The sequence below is a fragment of the Cyprinodon tularosa genome, unplaced genomic scaffold, assembly GCF_016077235.1.
Source record: "Cyprinodon tularosa strain WSP-4 unplaced genomic scaffold, ASM1607723v1 ctg1360, whole genome shotgun sequence".
NCBI lineage: Eukaryota > Metazoa > Chordata > Actinopteri > Cyprinodontiformes > Cyprinodontidae > Cyprinodon > Cyprinodon tularosa.
Window position 1 is genome coordinate 72,939 of NW_024038179.1, and position 15,258 is coordinate 88,196.

The 15,258-nt window shown below is 48.6% G+C and overlaps 1 protein-coding gene across 8 annotated transcripts in view; it reads right to left on the minus strand.

Annotated features, from left to right (window-relative positions):
* ect2 (epithelial cell transforming 2) overlaps window positions 1-15,258 on the minus strand; it is a 48,858-nt gene that overhangs the window by 30,992 nt on the left and 2,608 nt on the right. For 5 of the 8 annotated variants that reach the window (XR_005280098.1, XM_038277970.1, XM_038277968.1 and 2 more), the window contains exons 4-7: window positions 14,542-14,631; window positions 11,808-11,984; window positions 6,572-6,661; window positions 6,362-6,469 (exon numbers count right to left, since the gene is read on the minus strand). Coding sequence is in view for 7 of the 8 variants with exons in the window: in XM_038277970.1 (XP_038133898.1) it covers window positions 6,362-6,469; window positions 6,572-6,661; window positions 11,808-11,984; window positions 14,542-14,631 (465 nt within the window). In the remaining variant the exon portion in view is untranslated. The remainder of the gene's footprint in view (window positions 1-6,361; window positions 6,470-6,571; window positions 6,662-11,807; window positions 11,985-14,541; window positions 14,632-15,258) is intronic. The other 3 variants (XM_038277969.1, XM_038277974.1, XM_038277975.1) reach the window with 1 other exon arrangement.

Here is a 15,258-nt window from a genome sequence, read left to right on the forward strand (position 1 = left end):
AGGAAGGGGACCCAGGAGGAGAAGTTTAGGACAAAACCAGGTGATGGAAGGAAGACCCAGGAGGGGAAGTGAGGAGCAAACAAAAGGGGGATGGGAAAGGGACTAGGAGGGAATGAGGAGCAAAAAACCCGGGTTTATGGAAAAGGGGACTAGGGGAGAAGTGAGGAAACAAAAAACCAGGGGATGGAAGGGGGGGCTAGGAGGGGAAAATGAGGAGCAAAAAACCAGGGGGATGGGGAAAGGGGAACCCAGGGGGAGAAGGGAGGGGCAAACACCAGGTTGGGGAACTAGGGGGAGAAGTGAGGAGCAAAAAAACCAGGTGATGGAAGGGGACTAGGGGGGAGAAGTGAGGAGCAAAAAACCAGGTGATGGAAGGAGATAGGGGGAGAAGTGAGGAGCAAACCCAGATTTAGGGAAAGGGGACTAGGGGGGAGAAAATGAGGAGCAAAACCAGATGAAAGGAAAGGGGACTAGGAGGAGAATGAGGACAAAAACCCGATTATGGAAGGGAAATTGGAGGAGAAAAGGGGGAGCAAACAAACCCGGTGGGTGGAAGGAAAACTAGGGGAGAAGTGAGGAGCAAACACCAGATGAAAGGAAGGGAATAGGAGGAGAAGTGGGGAGCAAACACCAGAAAGATGGAAGGAGAAATAGGGGGAGAAGTGAGGAGCAAACACCAGGTGATGGAAGGAGGGCTAGGGGGGGAAGTGAGGAAACAAACCCCAGGTGAAGGGAAAGGGGACTAGGAGGAGAAGTGAGGAAAAAACACCAGATGATTGGGGAAAGGGGACTAGGGGGAGAAGGGGAGGAGCAAACACCGGTGATGGAAGGAGACTAGGAGGAGAAGTGAGGAGCAAACACCAGATGATGGAAGGAGACTAGGAGGAGAAGTGAGGAGCAAACACCAGATGATGGAAGGAGACTAGGAGGAGAAGTGAGGAGCAAACACCAGGTGATGGAAGGAGACTAGGAGGAGAAGTGAGGAGCAAACACCAGGTGATGGAAGGAGACTAGGAGGAGAAGTGAGGAGCAAACACCAGATGATGGAAGGAGACTAGGAGGAGAAGTGAGGAGCAAACACCAGGTGATGGAAGGAGACTAGGAGGAGAAGTGAGGAGCAAACACCAGGTGATGGAAGGAGACTAGGAGGAGAAGTGAGGAGCAAACACCAGGTGATGGAAGGAGACTAGGAGGAGAAGTGAGGAGCAAACACCAGGTGATGGAAGGAGACTAGGAGGAGAAGTGAGGAGCAAACACCAGATGATGGAAGGAGACTAGGAGGAGAAGTGAGGAGCAAACACCAGGTGATGGAAGGAGACTAGGAGGAGAAGTGAGGAGCAAACACCAGGTGATGGAAGGAGACTAGGAGGAGAAGTGAGGAGCAAACACCAGGTGATGGAAGGAGACTAGGAGGAGAAGTGAGGAGCAAACACCAGGTGATGGAAGGAGACTAGGAGGAGAAGTGAGGAGCAAACACCAGATGATGGAAGGAGACTAGGAGGAGAAGTGAGGAGCAAACACCAGGATGATGGAAGGAGACTAGGAGGAGAAGTGAGGAGCAAACACCAGGTGATGGAAGGAGACTAGGAGGAGAAGTGAGGAGCAAACACCAGGTGATGGAAGGAGACTAGGAGGAGAAGTGAGGAGCAAACACCAGATGATGGAAGGAGACTAGGAGGAGAAGTGAGGAGCAAACACCAGGTGATGGAAGGAGACTAGGAGGAGAAGTGAGGAGCAAACACCAGATGATGGAAGGAGACTAGGAGGAGAAGTGAGGAGCAAACACCAGGTGATGGAAGGAGACTAGGAGGAGAAGTGAGGAGCAAACACCAGTGATGGAAGGAGACTAGGAGGAGAAGTGAGGAGCAAACACCAGGTGATGGAAGGAGACTAGGAGGAGAAGTGAGGAGCAAACACCAGATGATGGAAGGAGACTAGGAGGAGAAGTGAGGAGCAAACACCAGGTGATGGAAGGAGACTAGGAGGAGAAGTGAGGAGCAAACACCAGATGATGGAAGGAGACTAGGAGGAGAAGTGAGGAGCAAACACCAGGTGATGGAAGGAGACTAGGAGGAGAAGTGAGGAGCAAACACCAGATGATGGAAGGAGACTAGGAGGAGAAGTGAGGAGCAAACACCAGATGATGGAAGGAGACTAGGAGGAGAAGTGAGGAGCAAACACCAGATGATGGAAGGAGACTAGGAGGAGAAGTGAGGAGCAAACACCAGGTGATGGAAGGAGACTAGGAGGAGAAGTGAGGAGCAAACACCAGATGATGGAAGGAGACTAGGAGGAGAAGTGAGGAGCAAACACCAGATGATGGAAGGAGACTAGGAGGAGAAGTGAGGAGCAAACACCAGGTGATGGAAGGAGACTAGGAGGAGAAGTGAGGAGCAAACACCAGATGATGGAAGGAGACTAGGAGGAGAAGTGAGGAGCAAACACCAGGTGATGGAAGGAGACTAGGAGGAGAAGTGAGGAGCAAACACCAGGTGATGGAAGGAGACTAGGAGGAGAAGTGAGGAGCAAACACCAGATGATGGAAGGAGACTAGGAGGAGAAGTGAGGAGCAAACACCAGGTGATGGAAGGAGACTAGGAGGAGAAGTGAGGAGCAAACACCAGGTGATGGAAGGAGACTAGGAGGAGAAGTGAGGAGCAAACACCAGGTGATGGAAGGAGACTAGGAGGAGAAGTGAGGAGCAAACACCAGGTGATGGAAGGAGACTAGGAGGAGAAGTGAGGAGCAAACACCAGGTGATGGAAGGAGACTAGGAGGAGAAGTGAGGAGCAAACACCAGATGATGGAAGGAGACTAGGAGGAGAAGTGAGGAGCAAACACCAGGTGATGGAAGGAGACTAGGAGGAGAAGTGAGGAGCAAACACCAGATGATGGAAGGAGACTAGGAGGAGAAGTGAGGAGCAAACACCAGGTGATGGAAGGAGACTAGGAGGAGAAGTGAGGAGCAAACACCAGGTGATGGAAGGAGACTAGGAGGAGAAGTGAGGAGCAAACACCAGATGATGGAAGGAGACTAGGAGGAGAAGTGAGGAGCAAACACCAGATGATGGAAGGAGACTAGGAGGAGAAGTGAGGAGCAAACACCAGATGATGGAAGGAGACTAGGAGGAGAAGTGAGGAGCAAACACCAGATGATGGAAGGAGACTAGGAGGAGAAGTGAGGAGCAAACACCAGGTGATGGAAGGAGACTAGGAGGAGAAGTGAGGAGCAAACACCAGATGATGGAAGGAGACTAGGAGGAGAAGTGAGGAGCAAACACCAGATGATGGAAGGAGACTAGGAGGAGAAGTGAGGAGCAAACACCAGGTGATGGAAGGAGACTAGGAGGAGAAGTGAGGAGCAAACACCAGATGATGGAAGGAGACTAGGAGGAGAAGTGAGGAGCAAACACCAGGTGATGGAAGGAGACTAGGAGGAGAAGTGAGGAGCAAACACCAGGTGATGGAAGGAGACTAGGAGGAGAAGTGAGGAGCAAACACCAGGTGATGGAAGGAGACTAGGAGGAGAAGTGAGGAGCAAACACCAGGTGATGGAAGGAGACTAGGAGGAGAAGTGAGGAGCAAACACCAGGTGATGGAAGGAGACTAGGAGGAGAAGTGAGGAGCAAACACCAGGTGATGGAAGGAGACTAGGAGGAGAAGTGAGGAGCAAACACCAGGTGATGGAAGGAGACTAGGAGGAGAAGTGAGGAGCAAACACCAGGTGATGGAAGGAGACTAGGAGGAGAAGTGAGGAGCAAACACCAGATGATGGAAGGAGACTAGGAGGAGAAGTGAGGAGCAAACACCAGGTGATGGAAGGAGACTAGGAGGAGAAGTGAGGAGCAAACACCAGGTGATGGAAGGAGACTAGGAGGAGAAGTGAGGAGCAAACACCAGGTGATGGAAGGAGACTAGGAGGAGAAGTGAGGAGCAAACACCAGGTGATGGAAGGAGACTAGGAGGAGAAGTGAGGAGCAAACACCAGGTGATGGAAGGAGACTAGGAGGAGAAGTGAGGAGCAAACACCAGGTGATGGAAGGAGACTAGGAGGAGAAGTGAGGAGCAAACACCAGATGATGGAAGGAGACTAGGAGGAGAAGTGAGGAGCAAACACCAGGTGATGGAAGGAGACTAGGAGGAGAAGTGAGGAGCAAACACCAGGTGATGGAAGGAGACTAGGAGGAGAAGTGAGGAGCAAACACCAGGTGATGGAAGGAGACTAGGAGGAGAAGTGAGGAGCAAACACCAGGTGATGGAAGGAGACTAGGAGGAGAAGTGAGGAGCAAACACCAGATGATGGAAGGAGACTAGGAGGAGAAGTGAGGAGCAAACACCAGATGATGGAAGGAGACTAGGAGGAGAAGTGAGGAGCAAACACCAGATGATGGAAGGAGACTAGGAGGAGAAGTGAGGAGCAAACACCAGGTGATGGAAGGAGACTAGGAGGAGAAGTGAGGAGCAAACACCAGGTGATGGAAGGAGACTAGGAGGAGAAGTGAGGAGCAAACACCAGGTGATGGAAGGAGACTAGGAGGAGAAGTGAGGAGCAAACACCAGATGATGGAAGGAGACTAGGAGGAGAAGTGAGGAGCAAACACCAGGTGATGGAAGGAGACTAGGAGGAGAAGTGAGGAGCAAACACCAGGTGATGGAAGGAGACTAGGAGGAGAAGTGAGGAGCAAACACCAGATGATGGAAGGAGACTAGGAGGAGAAGTGAGGAGCAAACACCAGGTGATGGAAGGAGACTAGGAGGAGAAGTGAGGAGCAAACACCAGATGATGGAAGGAGACTAGGAGGAGAAGTGAGGAGCAAACACCAGATGATGGAAGGAGACTAGGAGGAGAAGTGAGGAGCAAACACCAGATGATGGAAGGAGACTAGGAGGAGAAGTGAGGAGCAAACACCAGGTGATGGAAGGAGACTAGGAGGAGAAGTGAGGAGCAAACACCAGATGATGGAAGGAGACTAGGAGGAGAAGTGAGGAGCAAACACCAGGTGATGGAAGGAGACTAGGAGGAGAAGTGAGGAGCAAACACCAGGTGATGGAAGGAGACTAGGAGGAGAAGTGAGGAGCAAACACCAGGTGATGGAAGGAGACTAGGAGGAGAAGTGAGGAGCAAACACCAGGTGATGGAAGGAGACTAGGAGGAGAAGTGAGGAGCAAACACCAGGTGATGGAAGGAGACTAGGAGGAGAAGTGAGGAGCAAACACCAGGTGATGGAAGGAGACTAGGAGGAGAAGTGAGGAGCAAACACCAGATGATGGAAGGAGACTAGGAGGAGAAGTGAGGAGCAAACACCAGGTGATGGAAGGAGACTAGGAGGAGAAGTGAGGAGCAAACACCAGGTGATGGAAGGAGACTAGGAGGAGAAGTGAGGAGCAAACACCAGGTGATGGAAGGAGACTAGGAGGAGAAGTGAGGAGCAAACACCAGGTGATGGAAGGAGACTAGGAGGAGAAGTGAGGAGCAAACACCAGGTGATGGAAGGAGACTAGGAGGAGAAGTGAGGAGCAAACACCAGATGATGGAAGGAGACTAGGAGGAGAAGTGAGGAGCAAACACCAGGTGATGGAAGGAGACTAGGAGGAGAAGTGAGGAGCAAACACCAGGTGATGGAAGGAGACTAGGAGGAGAAGTGAGGAGCAAACACCAGATGATGGAAGGAGACTAGGAGGAGAAGTGAGGAGCAAACACCAGATGATGGAAGGAGACTAGGAGGAGAAGTGAGGAGCAAACACCAGGTGATGGAAGGAGACTAGGAGGAGAAGTGAGGAGCAAACACCAGGTGATGGAAGGAGACTAGGAGGAGAAGTGAGGAGCAAACACCAGATGATGGAAGGAGACTAGGAGGAGAAGTGAGGAGCAAACACCAGGTGATGGAAGGAGACTAGGAGGAGAAGTGAGGAGCAAACACCAGGTGATGGAAGGAGACTAGGAGGAGAAGTGAGGAGCAAACACCAGGTGATGGAAGGAGACTAGGAGGAGAAGTGAGGAGCAAACACCAGGTGATGGAAGGAGACTAGGAGGAGAAGTGAGGATCTGGGATGTCAGTACCAGACCCAGACGTCTTTCGTTACCTTTACTGCTGAAACTGGTTGAGCTGTTTAGCTTTTAATGCTCAGGAAAATGTCTCTAAAAGCTTTTTATGAAAACCTTAAATGTTGTGGATTATTTTTCTAAGGCTAAAGAAGAAATAACGACGACAGGACAGTCGCTAAAGTTAAGGTTGGTGGATTTAATGCAGGTGGCCTTCTGTTGATGTGAAGCGTCATCGTTTGCTATAATGAGCAGAAGACATGGAAGATTTCCATCTTTAACCAAATGAATCATCCAGATGAGCAGGAATGTACCAACCCTGTATTTCTCTCCATTAGTGGAGCAGGCAACCAGATGAGTGACCTTGGTGCTAAAGTCTTTCCGGATTGTTCCGCCCATATGATGAACCAAATTCACCAGTTTTCTCTAAAAAGCAAAAGGAGGACAAAAACATGAGGAGAGAAACATGACGGTTGATCCCATCTGGGATGATTCCAGGAATGTTTGGAGGATGAAAACGGTTCTCACCATTTGCTCCTTGTTCCTGAAGCCAGTGAAGCACAGCGTCAGGGTCAGCATGGCCGTGCAGTAAATGGGACGGCATGAAAAATGGAGGGGCTGCAGAAAATAAAGGGAAAATTCAGCTGATGAAGCCTCTGAATTAAAGGGACACTATGCAACATTTTTCAGTTAATTAATGTGTTCCATAACGTTATGGATGACTAAATGAGTCATTTCAGGTTGAACAAAGGTATTCTCGGCCGCCCTGGTGGTCTGTGGGGGAAATACTGCACTTGCAACTGCAGGAGCACCGACCCGCACCCACAGGCTCAGAAGTCTCGTGAGAGTCAGTCTTGCTTTACGGCGAGAACTGCTACACCCCCCAGTTAAAAGCATTCTCGTTGCTAGCACAGTGGCGATCCTTGTGCAGTTATGCTACGTTCACGCAGCAAAAGCAGCAAAATCGCGTCTGCTGCTTCATTTTAACTGCTTGTACCAGTTTAGTTCTGACGCGTGGCTGAAGCAGCTTTGCTGCTCTGGCTGCCTGGTGCAAAAGTGGCACTGACGCGCGTTGGGCGGAGCTTCACTATCCTTTCTCTGCCTTGCAGCTATATTTGCTGTGATCAGTGGGAATAAAGTAGTTTTAATATGTGTTTAAGTGAGAAAATACACCTGAAAACGTAATCAGTGCAGGCAGTTCATTTAGATTATTATCCTGCCTTCCATATTTTTTTTCTGTCGGAGCCGCTCAGACCCCCACATACCAGCGGGGCGCCGACAGTATGGATCCCTTCATCAGCAGCGGTTCACCGCGGCAGCTGGTAGGTGTTTTTCATCTAAATAATCCAAACTGCATATTCTGCCGGCAGATTTCTGCATTTTAAGTTAATTTAGGCGTCAATAAACTGTTTAAGAGGAGTGATCATCAGCGCTGTGTCACTCTCCCTGCGTTAAACGCGCCCGATGCGCTGCTTCAGCTGCTCAGACGCGCTGCGCGTGGTGCTCAAAACGCGCCGCGGCACCTTTTGTTGCGCCTTGACGCGCGTCAACCATTGACTTTGCATGTAAACTCGCTGCTTCTGTCGCGCCAGCTACGTCCAGTGTGAACGCAGCATTAGTCATTCGCTGCTAAGCTCAAAACAACCGCGCCTGGCTTGACGGAGAAACCAGGAGAACAGCTGAGCATATTTACGACAGTGCACTTTTACTTTCGCCCTCTGGAGGGACCCTCACTGGAAAATCAACACCGGTTGCATAGTGTACCTTTAAACGCTTTTAGCAGCGAATGCTAACAGGAGTCAGGCTCACGGCTCTCAGTGCTTCCTGTAAAATCATCTCAGAGCTTTGAACCATTCTAGTAATTCTATTTCTTTATCAGCAAACAGCTATTTGACTGGATTGATCTGAGCAGTACCCCCACCCTGACCTGGAAAATTGTTTTTACGTTTTTGTCGGCATCCGATACCCCGCTCACATCGGGAGAAAAACGTGTTTAAAGCCGGGAACAGTGGGCTTTGTGCGGCTCTGTTCGGCATGCTGTGGGAACACCAGAGCCTGGTTGACCCACTAAATTACGTGATACCATTGAACGCATCGTATGGACGCCAGTCGCTTCTGATCCAACAAGCAGAAACATGATAAACATGGAGCAGCTTTGGTGAGACGGATTCAGACGGAAACAATAAAGCACACCGACTACACCCTGGCTTCCTGCAATGTTGTTCTCCGTTGTTTACTCTCCTGATTTCTCTCCTAGCATGATGATGTCACCAGAAGCATTGGGGGACAGACACAGCACTGCTGATGCAGAGCGCTATGATCACTCCTCTGAAACAGTTTATTAACGTCTAAATTATCTTCAAATGTAGAAACCTGCCGGCAGAATATGTTGGCTTTTATTATCCTGCTGCCTGCAGTTTGGATTACGTACGTGAAAAACACCTTCCAGCCGGTCGCCTCCGCCGCAGCACACCGCTTACGGTCGCTTTGCGGTCTGGAAGGTGTTTTTCATGTATGTAATTTTATTTATTTTAGTGTAACTTCCAGACCTTCTATTTCACTGCTTGCTACGCGGCTGTGGGGAGGACTTCAAACCACATGGCAAGAAATGCATCAGAGAAGATCTGCTGCACCTTTAACAGGACAGAATAAGTCTGGAGAGACAGGAGGGAGAGAGATGAAAGAGAAAGGATGGAAGGAAGGAGGAGCCAAAACAGAGGGAAGGAAAGGAGGGAAGGAAGGAGGAGCCAAAACTGAGGGAAGGAAAGGAGGGAAGGAAGGAGGAGCCAAAACAGAGGGAAGGAAAGGAGGGAAGGAAGGAGGAGCCAAAACGGAGGGAAGGAAAGGAGGGAAGGAAGGAGGAGCCAAAATAGAGGGAAGGAAAGGAGGAGCCCTTTCTGGGATGAGGCATAGACAGAGGATGAGGCAAAGACGGAGGATGAGGCAAAGACGGAGGGAGGCAAAGACGGAGGATGAGCAAAGACGGAGGATGAGCAAAGATGGAGGATGAGCAAAGATGGAGGATGAGGCAAAGATGGAGGATGAGGCAAAGATGGAGGATGAGCAAAGATGGAGGATGAGGCAAAGATGGAGGATGAGGCAAAGATGGAGGATGAGCAAAGATGGAGGATGAGGCAAAGATGGAGGATGAGGCAAAGATGGAGGATGAGGCAAAGATGGAGGATGAGGCAAAGATGGAGGATGAGGCAAAGATGGAGGATGAGCAAAGATGGAGGATGAAGCAAAGATGGAGGATGAGCAAAGATGGAGGATGAGCAAAGATGGAGGATGAGGCAAAGATGGAGGATGAGCAAACATGGAGGATGAGGCAAAGATGGAGGATGAGGCAAAGATGGAGGATGAGGCAAAGATGGAGGATGAGGCAAAGATGGAGGATGAGGCAAAGATGGAGGATGAGGCAAAGACGGAGAATGAGCAAAGATGGAGGATGAGCAAAGATGGAGGATGAGCAAAGATGGAGGATGAGCAAAGATGGAGGATGAGGCAAAGATGGAGGATGAGGCAAAGATGGAGGATGAGCAAAGATGGAGGATGAGCAAAGATGGAGGATGAGGCAAAGATGGAGGATGAGGCAAAGATGGAGGATGAGGCAAAGATGGAGGATGAGGCAAAGATAGAGGATGAGCAAAGATGGAGGATGAGGCAAAGATGGAGGATGAGGCAAAGATGGAGGATGAGGCAAAGATGGAGGATGAGGCAAAGATGGAGGATGAGCAAAGATGGAGGATGAAGCAAAGATGGAGGATGAGGCAAAGATGGAGGATGAGCAAAGATGGAGGATGAGTAAAGATGGAGGATGAGTAAAGATGGAGGATGAGGCATAGATGGAGGATGAGCAAAGATGGAGGATGAGGCAAAGATGGAGGATGAGGCAAAGATGGAGGATGAAGCAAAGATGGAGGATGAGGCAAAGATGGAGGATGAGGCAAATATGGAGGATGAGGCAAAGATGGAGGATGAGCAAAGATGGAGGATGAGCAAAGATGGAGGATGAGGCAAAGATGGAGGATGAGGCAAAGATGGAGGATGAGGCAAAGATGGAGGATGAGCAAAGATGGAGGATGAGGCAAAGATGGAGGATGAGGCAAAGATGGAGGATGAGCAAAGATGGAGGATGAGGCAAAGATGGAGGATGAGCAAAGATGGAGGATGAGTAAAGATGGAGGATGAGGCAAAGATGGAGGATGAGCAAAGATGGAGGATGAGTAAAGATGGAGGATGAGGCAAAGATGGAGGATGAGCAAAGATGGAGGATGAGTAAAGATGGAGGATGAGTAAAGATGGAGGATGAGTAAAGATGGAGGATGAGGCAAAGATGGAGGATGAGCAAAGATGGAGGATGAGCAAAGATGGAGGATGAGCAAAGATGGAGGATGAGCAAAGATGGAGGATGAGGCAAAGATGGAGGATGAGGCAAAGATGGAGGATGAGGCAAAGATGGAGGATGAGGCAAAGATGGAGGATGAGGCAAAGACGGAGGGAGGCAAAGACGGAGGATGAGCAAAGACGGAGGATGAGCAAAGATGGAGGATGAGCAAAGACGGAGGATGAGGCAAAGACGGAGGATGAGGCAAAGATGGAGGATGAGGCAAAGATGGAGGATGAGCAAAGATGGAGGATGAGGCAAAGATGGAGGATGAGGCAAAGATGGAGGATGAGGCAAAGATGGAGGATGAGGCAAAGATGGAGGATGAGGCAAAGATGGAGGATGAGCAAAGATGGAGGATGAGCAAAGATGGAGGATGAGGCAAAGATGGAGGATGAGGCAAAGATGGAGGATGAGGCAAAGATGGAGGATGAGGCAAAGATGGAGGATGAGGCAAAGATGGAGGATGAGCAAAGATGGAGGATGAAGCAAAGATGGAGGATGAAGCAAAGATGGAGGATGAGCAAAGATGGAGGATGAGGCAAAGATGGAGGATGAGCAAAGATGGAGGATGAGTAAAGATGGAGGATGAGGCAAAGATGGAGGATGAGCAAAGATGGAGGATGAGGCAAAGATGGAGGATGAGGCAAAGATGGAGGATGAAGCAAAGATGGAGGATGAGGCAAAGATGGAGGATGAGGCAAATATGGAGGATGAGGCAAAGATGGAGGATGAGCAAAGATGGAGGATGAGCAAAGATGGAGGATGAGGCAAAGATGGAGGATGAGGCAAAGATGGAGGATGAGGCAAAGATGGAGGATGAGCAAAGATGGAGGATGAAGCAAAGATGGAGGATGAGGCAAAGATGGAGGATGAGCAAAGATGGAGGATGAGGCAAAGATGGAGGATGAGCAAAGATGGAGGATGAGTAAAGATGGAGGATGAGTAAAGATGGAGGATGAGGCAAAGATGGAGGATGAGTAAAGATGGAGGATGAGGCAAAGATGGAGGATGAGGCAAAGATGGAGGATGAGCAAAGATGGAGGATGAGCAAAGATGGAGGATGAAGCAAAGATGGAGGATGAGGCAAAGATGGAGGATGAGCAAAGATGGAGGATGAGCAAAGATGGAGGATGAGTAAAGATGGAGGATGAGGCAAAGATGGAGGATGAGCAAAGATGGAGGATGAGGCAAAGATGGAGGATGAGGCAAAGATGGAGGATGAGGCAAAGATGGAGGATGAGGCAAAGATGGAGGATGAGCAAAGATGGAGGATGAGCAAAGATGGAGGATGAGCAAAGATGGAGGATGAGCAAAGATGGAGGATGAGTAAAGATGGAGGATGAGCAAGCGGAAGGTTCGTCATTAGATACTGGCCTCTTCCTTTGCAGCGCAGTGCAGAACAAACGGAGGGCCGACGATGCGCTGCTCCTGTTTGTAAAGGTAGCTGTAATCAGCAGAGTTAAAGTCTGGGAGGACAAACACCGTCTCATAATCCGCCCCGTCTTCAAATCCCTGGACGTCGTCCGTCTTTATGACGGGAGCCTTGATTTCCTGAGGAGGAGAAATCATCATGAAAAGATGAGCTGGAGGCTGGTTGAACATTTTTATCTTATTTATCTAAATGATCAGAAAATAGTATTTAGATCATTTCCTTCATGTCAACAATAAAAAACATGAACTTTTCCTCCTTCCTTCCTTTCACTCTGCAACAAACTATTTCATTAAGTTTTAAAATGATTGCCAGTATAACGACTTTTTAAGCAGGAATGATTGGCAGCTGCAGACGTTTGTTCAATTTTATAAAGTAGTTTAAATTAACGACCTCATCAAACATCAGGGAGGAAAACGTTCACGTTTCTACTGCACTAAAGGGGAACGCAGTTTTTCCCATTGGGTTGATTTTCCTTTTATTCCATCATTTTCTACTCTCCCATCTGAGTTTAGTGTCATTTGGAGCCGTTCTGAAGATATTCCGTTAGCTTATATCCAGTAACGTCTTCCTATGGGCAACGACTTGAAGGCACAAACTAAACTGTTCATCATTTATTCTTTATGGTACGCCAGCATTCAGAACATGGAGGCCAATCACTGGCCCCCAGACATCCACAGGTATATTTTTATATTTATATTTTTTTTAAACAAAGCGGAGCGTGTATGACGTCATCAGCGCGGCAGACTGGAGTAGTGACAGGCAGCCCAGGCCACAGGCGGCTACGCTCTACCCCTTCTATTCATTCTAGCTCATCTGAATCGTTCATCTGCAGAGCGAGATCATCTGTGGTAGCAGCACTAGACATCTTCCAGGCATGTGAGGAAAACTAGCAGCAGTTCAGCGGACAGGATGAATGAACGGTAGCCGGCGCACGCGGATGACATCATACACACGGCGCTTTATTTTAAAATAATATAAATATAAAAATCTAACGGTGGATGTGTGGGGGACAGTGATTGGCCTCCATGTTCTGAATGCTGGCGTACCATAAAGAATAAATGATGAACAGTTTAGTTTGTGCCTTCAAGTCGTTGCCCATAGGAAGACGTTACTGGATAGAACCTAACGGAATATCTTCAGAACGGCTTCAAATGACACTAAACTCAGATGGGTGAGTAGAACATGATGGAATAACGGAAAATCAAGGGACCAATGGAGAAAAAAAACGGCGTTCCCCTTTAAACCTTTCAGAAGATAATCCCAGATACAATAAACATCCCATAAGGCAGTGGTTCCCAAACTGTGGGGCAAAAAGGGGCTTGCTTTGACTGAGCATAATGGACAGTTGTGACACTGCAACCCAGATTTGAGAAGATCTACAGCAACAAGCAGGCTCACTACAGCCACTGAAAAGATGGGAGGATTAAAGTACAAAGAAAAAACTCTCAGGGAGCTGTTCAATGTTTTCACTCCATTTTGCACAGAGGCTTTTTTAATGTATTGATGATAGCAAAGTTAAATATTGTTACAAATAAAAAAAAAAGAAATGTTTAAAATAACACAGACAACAAAGAATCCTCTTCTAATCTACAGTATAGAACTATGAAAAAAAATACAGTTACACAAAAGTGTTCCACTGTGCAGATGGTGTGTAGTTTGTTTTGTTGCAACCTGAAGTGTGAAATAAACTTCAGTGGAGTTTAAAAACAAAATATGTGTATAGATTTATTATATCTGGTTGAACGCTGTGTGTGCCCTGTTGATTTTTTATTTTATTTTTTTTTGGGGGGGGGGGCGTGGAAATTTTATTGTACTCCAAAGGGGGGCCCAGAAGATAATCTTTGGGAACCACTGCCATAAGGTGACAAAAAATGACAGGTACAGGCAGCGCCATCCCCGCGGCGTCACACCACCGTCACCACCCATGTGTTCCCAGACGCTGCTTAATTTGGATGAAGGTGTGTTTCTCTAGCCTGGCGTAGTCCTACTCAATTCTAGTCAGAATGAGTCTGATGCTGCTCCATAGAGCTGTGATTATGGGGCGTGTTTCGAACGAACCAGGAAAAAAAATGCCTCTGCACTCAATTGGATAGACCTACAACCAATCAGAGCAACGGAGTGTGTGACGTATGTTAAGCAACGCATAGTTGTTGTCAACAAAAATCAAAGCGTGCAGTTGCACGCCTAGAATAAGAAGATGAGCCTTGATCGCGTTTCTCTGTTCCTCTTTAAAAATTAATTTGCTGTCGATATCTTCTAGAACAGACCTAATAGCAGAATCTACTCACCTCAACTCTCCAGCGGCAGCCATTGTTGTTGTCACCCAAGCGCGCTTTGGTCACGTGGTTGATTACGTTACTGTTGATCATCTGTCCATCATCGTATAAAGCCCGCCCTGACAATTTGATTGGATCGCCTGACAGTGGGCGATCATACTCGCGCTACTATGGAGCAGAGCCAGACCGAACTTCCCGATCTCAAACCTTGTGGGCGGGACTAAGTTCGGAATGGCACCCAGGCTAGTGTTTCTCCTTTCCAGTCCGTGTCCAGATTAAACCAAAGGATCTCTAAGTCTGACAGCACTAGTGAGGTGATGATGCGGCCTGACTGAATGCCCGTGCAGCGTGTCCCTACGTCCCCTCAAAGTGTCAGACAGTCATTCACACAGCTCTGTACCATAGGGACTATAGATTTGATCATTTTCTCCTCGGAGCCCGCCTCGCCTTCTCTGATCTTTACTTCAGGAACCTCCATCACTCTGATGGCCTGTAAACCAGCAGGACATAGAGGTCAAACAATGGCATTAGGAGAAGAAGAAGGAAACCAGAAGAGAAGAAAGAAATGGGCAGATAGAGAATAGCAGGAAGTCAAGAACAAACGCCAACAAATGACCATCAGAGAGACAGAAGGACGGCGAGGAGCTGGATTAAAAGTTTAAATGGAATATGAGCCTAAAGCTGGGCTCTTTGGGGCCGACTGGGCAGCAGGCCGCTCCCTCTGAGCCCTTCATGTTAAAGGGAGGTTTTCCTCTCCACTGTGGCAGTGTGCATCCTCAGTATGAGGTACAGCAGTGAGCAATGCATGGCCATGCCTGCTGCCTCTACCTGCTCGCCCTGCAGAGCTCAATTCCTGCCTTTTTTTTGCACTCAAAGAAACACGACTTTATCTTTACTGAAGTGCAGCTTCAACTTAGAACGGTCGTTGTCAATAGCAACAATATGTTTGCAATGAAGACATTGTTGCTACGGCAACACCACTAACTCCTTGAGGCACGTAATCGAGCACAGGTTTGGCAGCAAGGAGAGCAGAGCGCAGCCAGCGGAGCCGCCGTCCTGCCAGCAGCCCAGAGCAGAACAGGAACCATTCAGACTGGTCTGCAACAGGCAGTTTTAC